The sequence below is a fragment of the Populus trichocarpa genome, chromosome 5, assembly GCF_000002775.5.
Source record: "Populus trichocarpa isolate Nisqually-1 chromosome 5, P.trichocarpa_v4.1, whole genome shotgun sequence".
Lineage (NCBI taxonomy): Eukaryota > Viridiplantae > Streptophyta > Magnoliopsida > Malpighiales > Salicaceae > Populus > Populus trichocarpa.
In genome coordinates this window covers 7,974,978-7,996,605 of record NC_037289.2, presented here as the reverse complement: position 1 = coordinate 7,996,605, position 21,628 = coordinate 7,974,978, and the positions used below count along the sequence as shown (strand labels likewise).

General features: G+C 33.3%; 3 protein-coding genes across 6 annotated transcripts; 2 read left to right on the top strand and 1 right to left on the bottom strand.

The window, feature by feature from the left end:
* Positions 1-1,564: 1,564 nt before the first annotated feature.
* LOC18099153 (protein MID1-COMPLEMENTING ACTIVITY 1) lies at positions 1,565-7,837 on the top strand. 4 transcript variants are annotated; one of them, XM_006383002.3, is made up of 9 exons: positions 1,565-1,878; positions 1,991-2,065; positions 3,009-3,450; positions 4,357-4,772; positions 5,366-5,475; positions 6,118-6,189; positions 6,822-6,928; positions 7,372-7,465; positions 7,563-7,837. In XM_006383002.3, the coding sequence occupies exons 3-9, from the start codon at positions 3,043-3,045 to the stop codon at positions 7,613-7,615; spliced, it is 1,260 nt and encodes a 419-aa protein (XP_006383064.2). In that variant the 5' UTR covers positions 1,565-1,878; positions 1,991-2,065; positions 3,009-3,042; the 3' UTR covers positions 7,616-7,837. The 4 variants fall into 4 exon arrangements, with proteins under 4 accessions (XP_006383064.2, XP_024457714.2, XP_024457716.2 ...); XM_024601946.2 differs by having other exon boundaries at positions 1,568-1,878; positions 7,372-7,469; XM_024601948.2 differs by lacking the exon at positions 7,372-7,465 and having other exon boundaries at positions 1,568-1,878.
* A 2,291-nt stretch (positions 7,838-10,128) lies between these two features.
* On the top strand, positions 10,129-14,264 carry LOC18099152 (SKP1-like protein 1B). The gene is made up of 2 exons (XM_024601690.2): positions 10,129-10,566; positions 13,776-14,264. The coding sequence occupies exons 1-2, from the start codon at positions 10,264-10,266 to the stop codon at positions 13,947-13,949; spliced, it is 477 nt and encodes a 158-aa protein (XP_024457458.1). The 5' UTR covers positions 10,129-10,263; the 3' UTR covers positions 13,950-14,264.
* A 3,340-nt stretch (positions 14,265-17,604) lies between these two features.
* On the bottom strand, positions 17,605-19,167 carry LOC18099150 (pentatricopeptide repeat-containing protein At3g51320). Its single transcript, XM_006382998.3, has one exon. The coding sequence runs from the start codon at positions 19,165-19,167 to the stop codon at positions 17,605-17,607; it is 1,563 nt and encodes a 520-aa protein (XP_006383060.3).
* Positions 19,168-21,628: the final 2,461 nt, after the last annotated feature.

Sequence of the window (21,628 nt, the reverse complement as noted above, 5' to 3'; positions counted from 1 at the left end):
AAACACACATTAAAAAAAAGTTGGTATTTAAAGCTTATAAGCCATCAAAACCTCTTACTCTTAATTGGTATGAGATATTAATATCATTATAATCCTTTAAGTTAGGAGGATTGGGAGTCGAGAGCACATAGCTCGTGCTTTTATCTATGACATCAATGATGATGCTGGCTCAAATCCGCTACATGATTGGCCCATTGAGATGTATTGTCAAAATAGATGGTACATAAAACTTATAAACTGTAAATCCCTCTACTCTCGTAACTGATATAACTGATATGAGATATTAATATTATCATAACTCTCCTCTAGTAAGGAGGTTTAGGAGTTGAGAACAAGTAGCTTGTGTTTTTAATAATAACTCCAATAATAATGTTAATCCAAATCCATTACATGATTGACTTTAAAGAGATATTGTCTCATGTTTAATTTTATGGTCATGTAATGATTTTTTGTCTTAAAAACATAATTTTTAAGAAAATATACGATACTTGATATTTATAAGATTGGAAAATCCATAACTTCTAATCAATTCTTGATATTGATATTATAAAGTTCTATAACTTCATTAGCTTATAATTTTATTGCTGTTTATATTTTTGTTTTATTTATAAAAAAATATTATTAGTTTTAAATTGTATCAAAACCAACAAGTAACATTATTCTAATAAATTAAAAAAAAAACATAGAGAATTAGCCGTAGACCGTCCATGTCAATCATGTGCGTGTGATTCTTTTATATACTTAAAACATGTTCCCGTATGTGTTATGCATGGTGATTGAAATTAAATAATCTCGTTTTCGAAACGGAATATATTTTATGCACTAACCTGCACAAATGGCCAATAAATTGATTCTGAAACAGTCAGAGCCACCCCGCATATCTGTATAAAATCCACTAACATTAATAGACATCCAAAAGACAAACAATTATTCATTGATAATGAAATTTGATTTTTATTATATGGTCGCGAATGAAAATGGAGACGAGTGGAAAAAAACATGGGGGACACGTGTGATGGATGGCATGTGCGCTCTATCATCCTCTTCTACCATAATGGGTCCACATGGGAGTTGCCAGAGAATGGATGTTGAAACTGAAAGCTGCATTTTTGCTGCTCCTGTGGTTCTTGTTGGTTACTGTTTTGACGCTAATACCCCCTTTTTCCTAACTCTGTTAGTTTTTGCAGCTAAATTGTTTCTTAAGAGTTTTTTAATTTTTAATTATTTTTTTACTGTTTTTTTTAGTTTAATGTGTTGTTATCCGAAACAAATTTTACAAAATATATTATTTTAATATATTTTTAAACAAAAAATATTTTAAATAATATGATATTATCTTGAAAATCATAGTATAGCAGATTCGAGAAGAGGACACCCTCCATTACAAAGACAACTGCCAGCTGGAGCTCGTTAAATCTCAACAGTCAACAGCCCTGTGCCATTTCCGAAAATAAAAGTGAAATTGCTATTCCCTTCACCCTCCGTCGTCTCAAGAAAGGAAGTGTCCTTTCTAGTAATATAAAATTCTCAACGAGGGCATTTCTGTACTTCAAATACTCCACTATCCAACCCAACTCCTTTCGTACTAGCTAGCTAGCCTGGCGTGCTTGTGTGGTTTGTCTGCGTGCACTCAATACTCACAACCTCACAAGACAAACAACACCGTTACTGTGAGCGATTGAAACATTGACACACACAGAAAATCTCTTCTTACTCAGAAGAGGCCAAAAACTCATTCACAGGAAGAAGAAAGAAGCTCCTCTTTCTTCTCTTTTCCGCAAAGCAATGCCTGTGATCCCCAGAATTCAATGCTTTCTTTCTTCTTCTCACTGATTTTCACATTTCACAAAAAGAACTAGCATTTGCATGGAGAGGAAGGTGAGTTTTTCCACTAGCATTTTTTTTTGTTTTTTTTTTTAAAGTGTTTCTTCAAAGGCAAGATTTCAGTTTTTTGCAATGCGATTTTGAAGCCTTCTGTTTTCTCTTGCAGGCTTTGAATTCCCGGTGAAGTTTTTCTTTTTATTTGCGAAAAATTAGAAGAAGAAAAGAGAGAGTTCGAAAAAAGGTGGGTCAATGGAGATTTGAACATTCTTTTTTGTTTTGAAAAAGAAGAAGAAATTGATGTGTTATTGAATTTTTATTTATTTATTTCAGCTTTTATTTCTTTTTTACTTCCTTTGAAAAGTGACTCAAGAAGCTTAATGTATAATAATGCTCTTTTCTCTCTCTCTGCTTTATCTTTATTTATTTATGTATTTATCTTTGCTGTTTTTGCTTAATTTTGTGGCGGTTGAAACGGTCAGTTACACCGTTACTCTCAGCTTTTAAAGATCTTGAACGGTCATGCTGTTTGTTTCTAAAATTGAAGATCTAGTAAACAAGTCTAGTATTTGATCTTGATCTGGCTCGAAACCAGATACTCTCTGCATAAGAATTCTTTGAAGTTGAAGTAAGCGTTATATAAAGCGATGCAAGCGAAAAACATTACTGCAATATTGAAGAAGTTGGCTTACAAAAGGTGAAATGAATTAATAATGCTTTTAGTTTCTCGACATTGGCTGCATTTTTCTAAGAATTTTTTTATTTGAAAGCTCACCTATTTTTGCTTTGGTTTTGTAATTTTGGCATGTTAGTCAAGCAGCTTCAATTTGGTATAAAACTTGAGATTGTAAAAAACAAAAAAGAAGCTGATTAATGTGACTCTTTGTACGAGCACGATTAGATTTGGGGTGGTTGAGTGGTGAAAATGAATTTGTTGACCCATTACGAGGAGATTGATTTCATTTTTCTCATTAGCATTTTCATGTAAAGTTTGGTTTTTTTCTTAAAAAGAAAATTTAAATTTGAAAAAAAATGGGGGTGAAAGAAAAAACTTGGTAGCTTCAATTTGGTAATAATGGCGTTGAGAAAATGCAGTCAAGTAATTTCATTTTGGTAACAGTTTTGAGTACTGTAGCTGAAGAATGAAAGAAATATATTTGGAGTGGTGATAGTGAATTTTTCTACAGGTAAGGTAGGATTTAGGTTGCCTGAGTGGTGAAAATGGCAACGTGGGAGCATCTTGGGGAGGTGGCAAATGTGGTCCAGCTGACGGGCATTGATGCAGTGCGGTTAATAGCCATGATAGGTAAAGCTGCAACTACAGCACGGATGCACAAGAAGAATTGCCGGCAGTTTGCACAGCATTTGAAGTTGATTGGGAACTTGTTGGAGCAGTTGAAGATCTCGGAGCTTAAGAGGTATCCGGAAACGCGGGAACCATTGGAGCAGCTTGAAGATGCTTTGAGAAGAAGTTATCTTTTGGTCAACAGTTGTCAGGATAGGAGCTATCTTTACTTGCTTGCAATGGGGTGGAACATTGTGTATCAATTTAGAAAGGCACAGAATGAGATTGATCGGTACTTGCGGCTTGTTCCTCTCATTACTCTTGTGGATAATTCTCGAGTCCGGGTATCATTTATTGTTCTTATTCTTTTTTTTTTGCTGCCGTGTTCCTTATTGCTGTGATATCTGTAACTGTCTCCATCTTTTGTTGCTTTGATTATATATGTCTGGCTTGCCTACTCGTCATTCTTCAAACTCCTTGGTTATTTATTGACATCTAGCCTCTAATGATGGGAGAATGAATTCATGAAACTTGCTTGTTCCTTTTCTACCATGCTTGCTTGTGATCCCTAGCTTGACAGCTCTATTAATCAATGGACCTATTTATCTGTCTTCTTCCCAGTGCATGTATTTTTGGTTCACTGTACATTGTATCGCTAAAACACGAGTCATTATCTTGTTGCAAGTGGTGGGAATTTTGGATTATTGAAATGGCTTCAAAATTTGGAAATCTGTTTTATAGAGATGGAAATTTGAAATTAAATTCACAGTATGTGCTAGTGTTTTCTGGTAAGCTAACCTGCAGTGAGTATTTTATGCATTTTCTGTGGGTATCCATGTTTCTGTTTGGGAATGATTGAGAGAATGAGGATTGGATTTCCACAAAATGGTTCCACTTGTAGTGCGAGGGAGTCTTTGAGTTGAAAATGCAAGGCCTTCCTTGTTGAAACTTGGTTGGCATGTAGTTTTCCCGTCTGGCTCTATTTTGACTGGTCCAAACAACAACTTCCCCTGCACCCAATCACATGCACACTGAACAAAAACTCTCTGTCTCCCTCACAAACACACACAAAAAAAAAGCAACTGCATTTATTCTTGCTTCCCCTAGAATTTATGATAATCCACTCTCTGTCTCATATCCATAAAGGAATGGGTTAATATTTTCATTTGCTCAATGTTTCATGTTCCTTTATAAAATATGCTATAACCACAAAAGCTCTACTAAGCGGATTTTTTTTCACTTGTATGCAGGAGAGACTGGAATATATTGAAAGGGATCAACGTGAGTACACATTGGATGACGAGGACAGAAGGGTGCAAGATGTTATCCTGAAACCAGATTGCTCAGGAGAACACACCACGATGTTGAAAAAGACTCTCTCTTGTTCCTATCCAAACATGTGTTTTAATGAAGCACTACGAAAGGAAAATGAGAAGCTTCAGCTTGAACTACAAAGATCGCAAGCACATTTGGATGTGAACCAATGTGAAGTAATTCAGCATTTGATTGAGGTCACAGAAGTTGCTGCTGCAAGTTCTCTTCCGGAGAAGAGTTCATCAACAAAAAGTTCTAAGAAACTGGAGCCTGCATATTCAGATGCTAGTGAGAACAAACATTCTTTTGATGACAGCTATAGTACAAAAAGTGATTCTCACAAAACTTCAAGGTTAGATATCTTTAAAATTTATGTTTGTGGAGTTTGGGTGAAATTGTTGTTTGTAAACAGTCATGCATTAATGTGTGGCCCCAACCTCTATTCATGAACCAAAAACATAATCTAAGCACATTGAGTTGGTTTTTGTTTGGACTTTTCATTTGCAAAAGGCTGATTTGGTTTGAATTGATATTTAAGATAGTTCCATTGCAACAAGCTTTGCACGTTTTTGGTAAAGAGCTTTGCTTATGTTGGTTTAATAGAAAGGATTCAATTTGATTGCAACATTATAAATTGATACCATAAATATGTACTGAAATTTATATCAATTTTCAAAACTGTCACCAGGTGTGGTTTTTCCAAGAAAACTGAATTCTCTAAATTCTATAAAGTCCTGAAAGATTGACACTAATAAGTTGGAAATGCTAGAAAGGAATATGGTTTCAGTTTTTCTTTTCCTTTTTTTTTATATACATCTCCCTTCGATGCCATGGTATTTCCATGGTCATTGTTTGAGTGCTATATGAAATATATAACCTTCACAATTTCTGTAAACCAAGGGTGGTTCAGAGAGTTTGATGGCAATGGCATACTTTTTTATGCAGAAACACTTCCTCAGTTTCATCAAGAGATGATCTGCTGTCAAGTAGAGGGTCACATCAGCAAGAAGAATGGCATGCAGATTTACTCGGTTGCTGTTCAGAGCCATATCTGTGTAAGTCTTATTAGGCATTCTGTTTTCTTTTGTTCTCTGCTAGCGAGTTTTATGCAGTAGTGAATCAATGATATATTACCTTTTTTCTCCTATTCAGTTTGGATGTACTATTTTCCTCATGCTGTCTATCCCTCTCTTACTTTTCATATTCATATCAATGCAGACCAACAATTCTGTGCTAGAAAAACCAATCTCTTTATTATATTTTTACTTTCCTTCTGCATGATAAGATAAATTGCAACTAACTTCTTGTTTATTTAATTTTCATTCCTGTTTACTGCAATGTTATATTAAAATCTCTTCCTTTCCTACACGAGTGATCACCAAAAATGAAGAAAATAAATGAAGATTTAAATCCTGATTGTTGTTGATGTTTCGGGTTTTGGTTTCACAAACTGTTAACTATTCAAGACATGTAATAAATTTTCAAGTGTCATTCATGTTTTGGGACACCTTACCCCAGGTGTCTAGGTTGCATCTCAAATCTTTCAATTGTACTTATTCAATTCTTCTGGACTTCATGTTCTCTTGTACTTTTGCTGAAGTCGTCTCAAGGAAATAATTGTCAAAAAATGACTGAGCTTGATAACAACCAAAAGACCTAGCAAATCTTTTACTTACAAGAATCCTTTTCAATTTCAGGTATAAAGACTTTATTCTATCCTTGTGGTACATTTGCAAAGATTGCTACTGTGGCAAAGAACAGGCATATATGTAAGTGGCTTTAATTTTGTAGTCAGGATCCTGTTACATTTGCCAAGTTGTATTAGTCACGACCATAGGTTTACTAAGCTATTTTTGCAATGGTTTGGAGAAACACAAAGGATGGCCAATCAAGGGATTTGAGGGGAGACCTTTTGGTAAACTTAAAGAGAGTTGGTTTTCCCTTCTCTCTTCTAATGCTGGAGGGTTCTGCATAACTTCCACATGTTAATTTACTCCGTAGAGTTGTTGTGAACAAAAATCCCAAGTGTTTTCAGAACTTTTGCTTCCAACTCAACTGTAGGGGGAGTTTACAAAGACCATATATGGGAGCTAATGCTCTTGACGTTGATTTTGTAGCCCATATACTTTATGTGACAATTGGTTTTAAGGGAAGAAAATATTGTCTAATATTACAAAGTAGCTTGTGGACTTGCGGACATAAGTACAATATTACAAAGTAGCTCAGATGTATTAGATTTAAATAGCTTGATGAAATACAGGCTTTGAATGTCAGATTTGAAATGTTTTCCTTGTCTTCTATCAACTTCAATTGCAAAAACTATTGGAAACTTGAAATACTAAATCATTCTTTTGAAAGTGTTTTGAAGCTTCTCTGGTAATGTTATTTTCATGATCATCAGCCTCAGCGGAAGCTTGTAATGAATTGATGGCATATTCAATGATGTTGTCGTGTTGTTGCTATACTTGCTGTGTTAGAAGGGAGCTTCGCAAAACATTGAATATCACGGTAATTCCTACCTTCCTGCTGCATGGTTATGATATTTTTTCTTTGGGTATCCCATAGTTTACAGAAACATGCACATTGGATGATGAACATCTCTAGTGTTTGTGTGTGTATCGTGTAATAATAGAGTGAAATACAATGCCTTTGTCCAGAATTCAAATGCAGTTCCTGGCACTGAGCATATTTTGTAAGGTGATGCTGATATTAAATGGTTCTAAACTGTCCAATTGAAAGTTTATTAAGCCATCACATAACCCTGAAATCATCTGCATAAAAGTAAAAGTAATACGTTAATACCAGATCCATTGACAACCAATGTTTTATGCTATAATTTTCTATTTGTGAGGATCTCCTGTTGTTCCTACTTCCTAGCCAGTCTTCATCTTGAAAATATAGATCTGTTTTCCTCAAGAGTTGCCCCTCACTCCTACCAACTTCTTTGGCAGGGAGGGTTTATTGACGATTTCCTCTCGCATTTGATGTGTTGTTGCTGTGCCCTTGTGCAAGAATGGCGAGAAGTGGAGATTCGTGGGGTTTATGGCATGTATTCTTGGAATCTGTCTTGTTAAACTTCAATTAATAAGATGTGGACTGGTCCTGTGCAATTGTGCTCATGTGATGTTTGTCACTTTTGCAGGTCCCGAGAAGACAAAAACAAGCCCGCCTCCGTCTCAGTTCATGGAATCTTAAGAGATAATCCGAGAGATTATTTAGCTGGTGGTTGGATACTATATAGGCAATGGGCCATTGCCGCTGCTATATGGAACTTGTATGGGATCGCGTTGTGCCATGAGTGTTATCCAATATGTTGAGTCACCTATATATGTATAGTAGCTTTCATTCCTTCAATATCCACTCGTGATGTGCCATAAGCTATATATTTTAATTGATATATAGTTTTATTTCTGTTAATTAGTTGGCTCAGTCTGTCTTATTTCAGTAACGATTGAATGCATGTTTTTCTCGTATTATTTTTAGTAGGGTGTGAACTCAAAAGGATGTTTTTTTGGACCCAATTAAATGCGTATTTAGAAGTGTTGTTGTGATAGATTTGTGTTAGAAAATGTTTTTTTCAAAAATATATTAAAATAATATTTTTTTAAAAAAATATTTTTAATACCATCGTGTTTAAATTAAATGATTAAAAAACATTAAAATAATTAATTTTAAATAAAAATAAAAATAAATTTTAAGCGAGCAGAATTTTGGCTGCCGTGAAATTGCATTGCTAACTCAAGGAATATTTGAGCAAAAATGGGTCATGGATCTCAACAACGTGTTAATTAGTCTAATTATTCGCGACTAGCCAGCAAATGGGGAGTGTTAGAAGGGACTATTTACATGGCCCAAACTTTGTTATGGGTTGTATCAATAATTTTTTATGGAAAAAAAAGCAACCTATAAAGTGCTTTTTAAATGTAATTGGGAATTTAAAACTTGAAGCATGCGTTTAATAAAATTAATTTGAGGTTTTTATGCATTGATAAATATATGTTAACATTATTAAAATGTTTTTTTAATTAAATACTTAGCCGGAAATCTTAAAGATAAATATAAATTATTTTGTAGGGAATCATTAATATATCACGACTACGGATTCTATCTTTTAGGGAATCATCAATTTTATATGATGATATTTTTAATATATAAAAACAATAATAATTTAAATTTTATTGAAACAAAATAATTTATTTTATATGGTGATATTTTTTTAATATAAAAAGAGTAATAATTTAGATTTTATTAAAACAAAATAATTTACTAGTATAACATCTCCTTTTAATAAAAATAAAAAACAATGACCAAAAACATAAAAAAAATCCTAGACACTTTAAAATAAGGATAAAAAGATATTTGTCTAATTATATTTTTATTAAATTAAATTTTATGAGAGTTGAGCTCATATAATTCGGTCGATTTGACAAGTCCAACTACGACCCGATCAAAACCAAGTTTGATTAAAAAATTGTAAAAGTCATCATTTTAATTTTTTTTATTAATATTAACACGACAACGTTTTAAATAGAACTGGATCTTTAGATGTGGCCCAGCTAACTCGGTAGATAAAGCCAAAACCTAATTTGCTTTTTTTTTTTAAAAAAAATATTAAAATAATAAAAATCCAAATTTTTCTTTATAAATAAATATTAGAATGATAATATTTTGGATAGACCCAAATTAACCCACTTAACTTGTTATCTTAGTCATAGTTGTTACCGAGTTTAATAACCTTGTCTTTTGAAATTTATTTTTTTGTTTAATCCATTAAGAATCTAAAAATTGAGGGAGAGTCTTAATTAAAATTTAAATAAAAAACATGAATGCAAAAATAAAAATACATGAAAAGAATGAGGGTTTGAATTAAAGTTTTTTTTTAAAAAACAAAAACAAATAAAATAAAGAGCCAAGTGTTCATGAGTTTAGCCTGAAAAGTCCTTGTGAGTAGCAAAATAATTAAAAGTTCATGCGTGTCTGGGCGTGAAAACCTGAAAGCCAAGCATGTGGGTTGATATTTTTTTTTAATGTATAGAAGTAAATACGTCATCTGTTTTTTATAAAAAAAATAAATGATATTTTATTTGAAAACCTAATTTTTAACTACTGGTGTTGGGAAAATTAGAGTGTAACTTTTTGGACCCCAAAAATCCATCATTCAACCAAATCCTCACGCAAAAGTTATTCCTAGAATATCATTAGGCACCAAAGCGAATTTAAAGATTATCAAGTTGAGCAACTCGTTTGGAATATTAAAAATTGAATTTAATTACCATGTTTGTAATAAACAGCGAAGTAAGGAATTTGAATTTAAATAAATAATATATTTTTTAAAATTTATTTTTAATATGATCTAAAAAAATAAGAAAATAAAAAATTTATAAATATTTTTAAAATATAAAAATAAACATACTCATTATGATTGAATTGAATTTTTGATGCGGAATTGTTTACAAAAATGATTCCTTCCCAAGACCGCACCACCTCTTCTGCCGAGTGCAAAACGATTTACTTTCCTTTTACCGCCTTCGGTCCCACCTCTAATCCTCTCATGACACATGGCAAAATATCATTAGCTAGAGAAATAACATTACCCAATCAATGCTTGCCACATGCACAATCCTCTCCTCCACCCAAAAAATGTTTGACTTCATGGAACGACAAAACCAAAAGCTACAATAGGGATTCCCAATTTATTTTTCAACGGTGACGTTTCACCACATTGAAAAAACAATATTAAAAAACCCAACCCAAAGCAGGGTCTCTCTACTCTTGCTGTAACTTCTATTTATTATTGCAGATAAGAGGGAGAAACAGAAGCCACCACAAACAACTCCAAAACGATGTCGTCTGGAAGAAAGATATCCCTAAGGAGCAGCGACGGCGAGTCGTTCGAAGTCGACGAAGCCGTAGCTTTAGAGTCACAGACTATTAAGCACATGATAGAAGACGATTGCGCCGATAACGGAATTCCGTTGCCGAACGTAACAAGCAAGATCTTAGCGAAAGTTATCGAGTACTGCAAGAAACACGTTGAGACTCCAAAACCCGAGGATCGAGGAACTAACAGCGGCGATGATGAGCTTAAGAATTGGGATACTGAGTTTGTTAGAGTTGATCAGGCTACACTTTTTGATCTTATTTTGGTATGTCTTTTTTTTGTCAGATCTGTTATTACTTTTTGTGAGATGCTGAGTTTTTTAAATTGATATTAATTAGGGATTTTAATTGTTGATTAATTCTGAATCCTGCAGCGATTAAGGTTAGTTCTTCTTATTTATTTTAGGTGCTTTAATTATTATTTTTTTTCTTTTAAGAAAACTTAATTAGGTTATATTAGAAGTTATGTGAAGCAATCTTTTTTAACTGAAAAAAATTAGATTAACTAGGGATTAACTAGGTTGATTTTTATTAATTAGGGTTAGTTATTGTTGATTGTTGATGTATTTTAGGTGCTTTAACTTGTTTAGCCTAAATTATACTCTTAGGCAGTATAATTAGGATTGTTATTAAAAGTCTTTAAGTTATATGTAAATAAAAAGTACATTGACTTTGAGACCAGGGATGGCAAGTCGGGTTTTGGTACTATCGATACCCAAAACTGAATCCATAACTAGTATCCATATCAGACTTATTGCCCGCCAGTTTGAATTTTGGATACCCGAAGACTTGATTGGGTTTTGGGTATCCATTCAGGTACCCATTACATGAACACATCTATAATTCTTAAAATTTTCCCTGGTTTTCGACCCAAAAAGAGTTTAAAAAGCATGTGAAATGATGCAAATTCACGTTCTATTTTGTAAGAACTCTATACATAGATCTTATTTCTGGAAATCAACTGAGACCCCCAACATCATATCCAAAAAAACCATATCCTGAAGAGATGGTCATCACTGAATAAGAGATGAATTCTTTACTGAAAACAGCCAATTGAAATATAATTGGCCTCCAAGGAAATTTGGAAAAACAGAAATAATCAATGGCCACCGATATTATAACCCAACAAGTATTCCAACCAATACATAATTGATTGATACAGAGATTAACAACTGACAATAGTAAGGTACAACGTTGTGGGGAAATCATCCTATTCCCATTCACTCATCGAAGAACCAGGAGGTTCAAGTCGCATCATTAATCATCGTACTCTCCCATTCACTCAAAGAAGGACCAGAAGGTTCTAGTCGCATCATCACATCACTACCAAAGAATTCAATGAATGTTCATAAATCTGCAAATCCAAATATATGGTTCAGAGAATTAGACAATAGGCAAATGCCCCACCTCGGCATCTTCACCCCCCCCAGTTCTTGTACAGGTTTCCATCTTCTGGTCTTTTGTCAAAATAAAATTCAGATAAGTCAACTGTCCACATAAAACCTATAGTATACAAACATCTGTAATCATATGTGCACAATGAAAACTCATGTTGGAAAAGGTTCAGGTTAAACAAGATGTCCATTAAAAATAATGTAACCACTATGATTTCTTAGAGAGAATCTGGAGCATTTTTGAACTTCTAATGTCAAATAACCAAATGTATATAGTTTTTAACTTGTCCACTGGCCATCACTTTTCAATTTAGCCCCTGCCCATTTGATTTAGTAAGATACTACTAAACCCAACAGCTCCAAGTAAAAAAAAGAAATCGTGAAAAGTCCTTGCAATGAATGTAACATCTAAAATTCACAAACCTTGTAATGAGACTACATCTAATATACCAATTTTGTCATTTATCCATATTCATAGAGAGAGTCTAGTGAGAATGGGATTTTAATACATTTTAGATTGAGTATACTCAATTGAGAGAACAAATCAACATTATTTATCATAAAATAAAATGGAATTGGCTCATCACAACAATCCCCAAATTCAATTAATCTAAGCCCAAAATAGACCAAATGATTAAGAATACAGATCCATGCATTGAAGAAATGAAACCACCTCAGCGAGGAAGTAGTTGGAAGAAAAGCAGAGAGTATTGGATGGCATGAGGATCCTCTTCCATGGATCTTGTTCATGGCTTCTTCTCTGCTTCCCTTTTTACCATTTGTGGTTTTAAAGTAATATAGGATGATGATGAGCTATTGCACTCTATTGCTGTAACTGCTGTACTTATCTATTCGATTGGATTGTTAGGGTTAGGATTCACGATTTCGAATGACTGATATAATCCTCTTGTATTTTTATATGTTCTGATGGGAAAGAGTGGGTTTGGTAGGCTTTTTTATTTATGGCCTGACGGTCACTAGTGTGGTCAATGGTCATTAATCTTTCAAAAAATTCTGGGTGGGGTTTTTAGGTTGGGTAGAGCAGCATCCATTACCTGCCCGAAACTTGGCTGTCCTTACTATCCATACCTGAACCCAACTTTAACCTGAATTATCCATAAAATATCCTACTGATTTGGGACAGTTTAGGTTAGAATCCATTGGTTTCGGGTGAAATCGCCATTCCTAGAATCTAGTGTGAGCTTTTAGGAGCTAATTCATGAAGCTCTGTTTTTGCTCAAAGGCCTTGGATGTGAAAATATTTTGTTCCTTTTGTTTTTGTTTTTGGTTTCTTATGGATGTTTTGGAGTTCAGGTTAAATAGTGTATCAGATGCAATTGGATGGGAGAGAGAGCGACATAAGCAGTTATATTTGGTTTACTGGAATAAGTACTGTATGCTAATTGAGTGGTGCTGTTTATGTTGGATATGAGGTAGTAATTGTTGGAGCAAAATCATGTCTGAACCTTTTTGGTACTCGGTGATTTTATTTAATGTATTAATTTAGGTTATTGATTTTTAAAATGGGGGTTCATTGTTAATGATGTCTGCGTTGATATTTTGTTGTTTCTTGATTGTTGAATAATTTTAGGTGCTGAGATTGTGTATTTAACACTACTTATGATTTAGGGGTGTCCTCACAAGGTTTTTTTTCAGTGTTGGATTATGTAATAAAATGCCATTACAGGAGGTATAGTGACATAGGCAGAGATATTGAATTTAATGGAATAAGTTGCATAGTTTGGGAAATCCTTTGTTTTCAATGTGGTAGAAGTTTCTAATTTTACTTGAATAGTAGCTCGCATTGCAATGAACTGATTCTTCTTTGAATAAAAATAGAGTAGGCTGCTTCAATAAATAAAATTATCTGTACAGAATCATTATATTGTCTTATATTCTGTTTTCTGGCTTACATGATAGGTACGGCAGTTGAATCTGACAGTAATGTTTTCACTCTTATACCCAGTTGATTGTGACTTTTTAATTTGATGCAAAAATGAAATGTCCTCTCTCAAAATTGCTCAGGTTGTGTGGGGAATTAAGGCTAACCAGTAACTTTGTCATTCAATTGTGTTCTGCAGGCGGCCAACTATCTGAACATCAAGGGCTTGCTGGACCTGACATGCCAGACTGTTGCAGACATGATCAAGGGAAAGACTCCAGAGGAAATTAGGAAGACCTTTAACATCAAGAATGACTTTACACCTGAGGAGGAGGAGGAAGTTCGCCGTGAGAACCAGTGGGCATTTGAATGAAGTGCGTCTGATGGTTTCATGGAAGGAATGTTGTTCTAATGCCAAATGAATGCTGTGGGTTATCTTAGCGTAGACAAGACTATGTTTCTATGACTTCATTGTGAACCTGTGAGCACATTGACTGTAAATAATACTTGTATTCTGGGGAGGGGATTGGTAGTAGTTTCCTGCAATCAATCCTCTGCTTGTGGGCAAATGTTATTTGTTGCAGACTTGCAGTGATCCTTATCTGTTGTATCTGTTTTCCCTCTGTGTTCCTGCCAAGTTTGTTTCTTGGACATAATCATCAAGTCTTGGTGTCTCTTTGTTACTTAATCTGCCTGCAACCTGAAGCATGAATTGAATTAGGTAGCGTTGTGCTTTATTACCTTGCAAGTTCTTGCTCCTCATTTGGTTTAGCGGTGCCCGCAAGTTGTCTCTTCAGGTTGTTGTGTATTGTTGAGAATTTTTTTTTTTAGTTTAACGTGGGTGTCCGGGTCAGCTTGCGCACACCTCGACTAATCTCACGGGCTCTGAAGTTAACGACCATGTAAGCCTCTAGTGGCCATCATATGAGCAACTATAGGGCTCGAACCTGTGACTACAGAGGAAGCAAACCTTTTGATTCCGAGCTCTTACCACTGGATTATCATCTAGATGGTTAACGACCATGTATTGTTGAGAATTTTATTTTGTCGTGTTGTGGACTTGCTCGAATGCCTCCACTTCGGGGGTCATCATCTTTTAGTGCAGAGAAGACTTCGATCTGCTGCTATTTTTCCACCTATACGATGCGTGTAACATGTTTCAAAGAATAACTAGTTGTGTAAGGGGGATGTACTGTCACTTGGGATCAGACTTAAGGAAGAACAGTTACCGATTCTACTACTTTGACCGTGTTCTGTTACATGCCCTCTTTTTTTTTTTAATAAAAAAATTAAACATGTAGGTATTTTTTTACATGCGTTTTTACATAAAAATATTAAGCATAGTTTGAAAATTTATGCAATTATCAAATTTTCTTTACATAAAAAATATTAAATATAAATTAAAAAATTAATTAAAATATCTAATTAAATAAATTGAGAAACATCCATGTCAATAAAAGAAAGAAGAAGAAGAAGTCATTAACAATAATTAAATAAGTATATGGAAAAATTAAAAGATAGCTATAAATCAAGATATTTAATCTTGTAACACGGTTCATTTATTTGATTGTATTCGATTGCTCTATTTATTAAAATAAATTTTTTTATTTAATCAAATGATAATAGAAATAGATACATTTATAAAATTGATTGAATAAAATCAAAGAAAAAAAAAATATCTTGCAAGATTGCACTTGTTAAAAGTACTATCCAATTTTTTTTTTATTTTAAAAAATAAAGTTTAATTATATAAAACATATAAAACAATTATAGATGAATTAATAGAATCTCTTTATAAATAAAATATATACAAAATAATTAAAAAAACAACCACTATTTTAAAAAAGCTAAATATAAAAAATAAAGAATCCAAGAGAAGGGGTATAATTTAAATATAAATTAAGAAAATATTTTAAAAAACATATATTTTTTTAAAAAGACAAAATAACAAAAAAGAAAGAAAGAAAGAAGTTACGCGTTGCTGGCTTGATCTATTTGAGAATGACCTATATTTTTTTAAAAAATATAATTGGGATAGTTGACATGTTCTCAATAATTTTTGAAAAAAACATTTCAGACGACACGTTGTCTGATATTCCCTATATTCTAGCCATTGTTGTGGTAAAAAAAATAGGGTCTATGTTTTTTTTATCCAAAAACCTATTTTTGATCTAAAACACCTAGAAAAAGACATAAACATCTTTAAAAAAAAATCCATAAATGGCCTTAAAAAACAAAAATAAACCACACAAAACCAAAATTAACCCAAAACAAAAAATCTTCCTGAGCTTAGTAATAATTTTTTATGCAATTTCAAGATAAAAAAACATCTAAGTGGAACTCTCCTCATCAAATAAAACATTTGGACACTAAAATCAATCATTTTAACGACTAGAATTGGTGTTAACACCGATTTTTTTTCTCTTTGTCGCTGAAATCCAATAATCTTTCCCTCTCCTTCTCAAACTAGAGACTAAAAAGTAAAAAAATAAACTTTTATACTAAAAGTGAATTGAAAAAATATTAGGGGACAAATATTTGTAATTTGTAAAGTTTAAGAATTAAATTAAACTTTTTGTATGAATTTTGAAACCATAACCTATCTGCAATGCTTTTTTTATTTTGGTCCTCTATCTTTCAATTTTATTCTTAGTTAATGAATTCAATTCAATTGTTCTTGAACTTGGCTAGAAATGAATGCAATCATACAAAAAAAAATATGAGAACCAAATTAAAAAAGAAAAACAAAATTTTAAACAGTAAGTCCACAATGAAACGTGAGAAGATGAACAATGATGTGTGCATAGTATTTTGACCATACTGTTTAGAGTTTTGTATAATATAAATCATATCCTTATCTTATATTCTAGCATCCCCTCACTTGTAGCTCATCTTTTGAGGTGTATGTCAGATAAAATTAGAGTTTATTTTTTCGTTTGGAAATATAATAAAATAATATATTTTTATATTTTTAAAATTTATTTTTAATATCAACATATTAAAACAATATAAAAATATAAAAAATAATTGATTTGAATCTAATTTTTTTTTAAATTTTTTTTTAAAAATACAATTGGACTTCAATGTCAAACAATGACTTAGATATAGATAGTTGAGCATGAGTTCTTAATTTTCTATATTATTCTATGTTTTTGTAATTATTTCATGTGAGATAGGTTCTCTTACATCTTTTTCCAGTAACATGTAAATTGAGTTGCATGGCTTTTACTCAAAATAGAGTAGGCAAAAACTTGCATCATAGGTTGTATCTGCGCTCTGTTGAAAGAGATTGAATAAACTGTATTCATGAACAATCCCATGCTCCTGTTTGTGATAAATTCGTGGGGATATTGCAGGGTGGGCAAAGGCTGATTTGAGCGCTGCAAGTTGGCTTGCCTTCCTTTTGATCGAGGCTTGTGTTATACAATAAAGATGTTTGACTCGATTAAACACTGGGAATCGAGTTATGCCTAAGCCGCCTGGCCAATGATAGAGTAATAATGAGAGAGTATTACTCTTCGAAATAAGCAGATCACCATTCACCACAAGCGCATTGCCTGATTGCAGGCGAGGCGTGCATTTGAATACCCTGACGGCAGCAGACGAATTTCCATTCGTGTAATGAAATTTTTTCTAAAATACCAGTTTCATAAATTTTTTGTTAGTACTGCAAAATATGATGATGCACATCTCATAACAAAATAATGGCATAATACCTCTCATTCAACTTGTTAGCCATAGCCCACTGTCTTCTAAAGTTAAAGACCAGAGTCGGCATCTCTCACCACTCAAAGCAAGAGTAAATATCATTTCATCCTGTATAAAGAACTGATCCTGCAAAAATAAATAAATTTGGCAAGCACTTCCTTGCTCAGCTAAGCTCTCACTCTCTTTAGGCAATCCACCTGTCATCTTGTTCTATTAGAACTTACTCCATGAATGTGTAGCAGATGCAGTACCTTTCCTCCTCCCAGCCGGCGTCTTGTTTAGTGGATGCTGATCTGAACTAGCAATTCATAAACTGGGTCTCACGGCCATTTCATCAACTGTGTGTTGAGTTCACCAATCCTCTCTGGCAAAAGGCGTCCAACTTCGTAGTTGTGAACAATTTCTTTCAAGTCCACAAGATTACATCCTGGCGTTCTGCCCTTCATCTTTGTTTTCACCAGGTCTTTTACCATAGCAACATCATCCCATCGACCTCCCACAGCATAAACATTCAGTAGCAGCCGGTAATGCAAAATATTCCAAGGTTCCATATCGATCAATGAGTTCGCAATTCTTTCCCCCAAAGCCACATTTCCTTGGAAACGACACGAATTGAGCAAATTAGCCCATACCAAGGATTCTAATGGCATATCCTCCTCCTCCTCCTGTGTGGTTCTTAATATATCCTCTGCCTCTTGAATTAGTCCAGCACGAGCATAAAGATTAGCCATACACCAAAAATGTGCAAAATTTGGCTTTAGACCGTGGTTGTAAATCATTTGGCTGAAAAAATTCTTTCCCTCAGTCAACAGTCCAGCTCGAGCACAAGCACACAGCACCCCTATGAAAGTAACTTCATCTGGATGGACAGAGTCACGTTTCCCCAACCCTGCCCGATCAACCATATCTTTAAATAACTCAAGTCCATCATCTGGATTCCCATGAAGGCAATGCCCCAAAATCATTGCATTCCAGCACCCCAAATTCCTCCTTACCACTTTATCAAAAATTCTCCGTGCCATTTCAACCTTATGGCATCTATTATACATATCTATCAATGTAGTCTCATGAATTACATTCATACTCGAAAACTTCTTAACAATAAACCCATGAACTGAACGTCCTTCCCTCAATCTAGCTGACCTACCACAAGCACTAAGCACGCTGACTATAGTCGAATCGTTACCTCTCATCCCATCATTCATCATTTTCCTAAACAGCATTAGCACGCAACCGGGATTATTACCCTTCAAGTACCCACTTATCAGGATGTTCCAAGAAACCACATTTCTCTCAGGCATTACCTCAAACAATCCATGAGCAATACCCAACTCACCAAGAGTAGCATACCCATCAATAATCGAATTCCACGACACCAAATCTCTATGCGACATTTCATCAAACACCTTCTTAGCTAACCCCATATCCCCACAACAGCCATAACAATGGATCAATGAATTCTCTACTGGCAATATCCTATCAACCCCATTTTTCACAGCTTGCCCATGATACTTTTTTCCTAATTTAGCACATCCGACTTTAGCACAACACCCAAAAAGCGAAACAAAAGTGTAACTATTTGGACAAAACCCACTCTTTAACATCTCAAAATAGAAAACAAGAGCCTTGTTCGGCTCAGAACTAAGCGAATACGCTTTAACAACATTATTTACAACAAAAGTACCCGGAGAAGCAATAAATTTGAAAATGAAAATAGTGTAATCAATATCACCAAAATCTGCAAAATGTTTGAGCAGTCTAGGAGACCATAAGGAGAAAAGGCCACAAGTAATCAATTGAGCTTGGATTTGGTAAAGATGAAATGGGTTTAGAGTTGAGTATAAGAGTTCAAATCTTGGGTTGTTGTAAGAAGTAATTGGCATGTCTTTTATAGAAGCGGAATATGAAGATGATGGTGACAAGAGGGTGATTTGTTTTGGAGTGGGAAGGGAGGGGTGATGGGTGAGAATGGCGTGTCTGAATTTAAAGATGTCTCTTGTTGAAATTCTTGCCATTCATTTGTGAATCTTTGAGCTTGTTGACTTTTGATGTTTGATCCATTAATGCATGCTTTCTGATCTCTTTTTTGTTCGTCTAGATTTCGAGTGAATGTTGTTCAATGGCAGCTGAATAAGGGCATTTTGATTCTTTTGAAATGACTTCAGGATTTTGTTTGGAGAAAAGGAGAAACCTTTAAACGGCGGCGGCTTCAGCTAAACACACCCCTCTCAAGCATTTGCAAACACAACCTTCACTTCAAAAGAAAGTTTCTCAATTATTAAAAAGAAAATAAAAAAATGCATGACTTCCTTTCCTCGAAACATCAGGGCTATGCCACGTCATTTTGATCCGGTTGTAAGCAGTGTTATTTAACCGTGACTCAATGATTATTGTTAAAAACGCATTTTTAATATAACATAGTAAATACAATTTTAAACTTGAATTGTAAAAATAAATAGTAAATCATAAATACATATTTATATATATATATATATATATATATATATATATATAGTTCAAGCTCCTTAAAATAATTTAATTAAAAATTCAAACATAGTCTAAGTGACTTAAAAATACAATATAATTATTAATGTTCATAAATTTTCATTAACTAATAATTATCAAACATAAAATAATCAATTTATTGGTGTGTCCGTAAACTAAAACTAGCTTTATTTCCTTCATCTTCTTCATTATTCATGAGACATTTATCAAAATCATTATCATTTAGAGGATTATTAGTGTCACTGCTAGTACCAACACCAATATTGTGAACATTAGTGTTACTACTATTATCAATACCAGTATTGCCAATATTATTTAATTCAAATTTCCTTGAATTCTCTAGATTGACATCAATATGAATCTTCAAGTCAACTCCAATACCATGACCTTGCATTCTAGCATCATTAGAAACTTTTTCTTCATCACTTTCATCTTCATCATCATTTTTTTCTTTGTGTTGCACTATTAATGACACCAAGTAAATCAAAGTTTGATAAACCATCATGCTTTTCTCTCTCAGTTATTCAATCATCATCAGATGAGAGATAATCTAAAACTTCGCCAAAATTATTTGCTTGCTTTTTAAATTTGGTTGTCATTCAATTTTAGATTCCATATTACAAATACCAAGTCATTTATTTATTTTTATGCAAAAGATTTCTCAGTTTTGTATAAACCAAAGTGAGCAACTATGAGTTTTATCATGTCGCCTTATAATTTGCAGCATTATCGGTGATTGCTTAGACAATAATTTCCTCCTTAATCCTCTCCATAATAGCACCCAACATCTCAAACATCTTATCAACAGTTTTAGTCCTATTAAAGGTATCCACTGACGATAAGAAAAATTATCATTTTAGAACTATTAATCAAAAATTTGCAAATATAATGTCTTTTCTTATATGTTCATCCATCATATATTATTGAAAAACATGTTTTTTTTTCTTTTTTATTCTAGCTTGTACTCCTTAAGAAAATTCATTGTCTGATTTATTTTTTGTTTCAAATACTTTTTTCTAATATCATGGTAAGATGGAAGCTTGAAACCTGACTCATGCTTTACAACCAATTCAAGTGCCTTGAGAAACTCAGGGTTTTTCACACAGTTAAATGGAATCACATCAGTGTTGAAAAACCTTGAAGTCTATCAACATGCTTTTTCTCTAAGATCTTTTTTTAGCAACTGGTTCATAGTAGTTTGTGTACTTCTACTCCCACTAGTTACACCTTTTCCTTTGTCTTTTCAGCTAATTTGTTTTCCTTCATCTTTATCATCTTTTATAATACATTGAAGAACCTTTTTTTTTTTTAGTTGCTTCTTGATTTCTCACCAAAACATCCAAAATCATCTTTTTTATATTCTGGTACTTTATGACATGACTCCACATCCTTACGGTGTAAGCCAAATAATGTTTGAAATGGAAAATGCCTCAACTAATAATTTTTTTGATAATACTTACACTAAACTTTTCTTAAATTCTTATCAATATCTATACCATGTTGCCATCACACATCAAGCCTATTACAAGAGGAATTTTTTCTAGATGCTATGTGTTCAGCAGTTCAAGAATCAATTCAAATAAGCCTTCTAATCAATTCAAACAATATTGTTAGAACCAAACTGTAATCAATTCAAACAAGATTGTTAGGCTATAATTTACAAGCATTCAAACAAAGTTACATGAAATAAAACACTCCAACACAAAAACCAATTCAAATGATCCATTTTTTTAACAATTCAAATTCTAATTTCAAGTTCAAAAAATTTATCAATCATTTCTAATTTTTTAATTATAATTTAACTTCTAGAATAACAACAAAAATCCAAGCAAACTAGTT

What these genes read in the sequence shown, in the direction of transcription:
- LOC18099153 (XM_024601946.2), top strand. Translation starts at nt 3,043, where the DNA reads ATGGCAACGTGGGAGCATCTTGGGGAGGTGGCAAATGTGGTCCAGCTG. An exon ending in CTGTTCAGAGCCATATCTGT is followed by an intron (nt 5,476 to 6,117) that starts GTAAGTCTTATT and finishes TTTCAATTTCAG; the next exon opens with GTATAAAGACTTTATTCTAT. An exon ending in GGCAAAGAACAGGCATATAT is followed by an intron (nt 6,190 to 6,821) that starts GTAAGTGGCTTT and finishes CATGATCATCAG; the next exon opens with CCTCAGCGGAAGCTTGTAAT.
- LOC18099152 (XM_024601690.2), top strand. Translation starts at nt 10,264, where the DNA reads ATGTCGTCTGGAAGAAAGATATCCCTAAGGAGCAGCGACGGCGAGTCG. An exon ending in CACTTTTTGATCTTATTTTG is followed by an intron (nt 10,567 to 13,775) that starts GTATGTCTTTTT and finishes TGTGTTCTGCAG; the next exon opens with GCGGCCAACTATCTGAACAT.
- LOC18099150 (XM_006382998.3), bottom strand. Translation starts at nt 19,167, where the DNA reads ATGCCAATTACTTCTTACAACAACCCAAGATTTGAACTCTTATACTCA.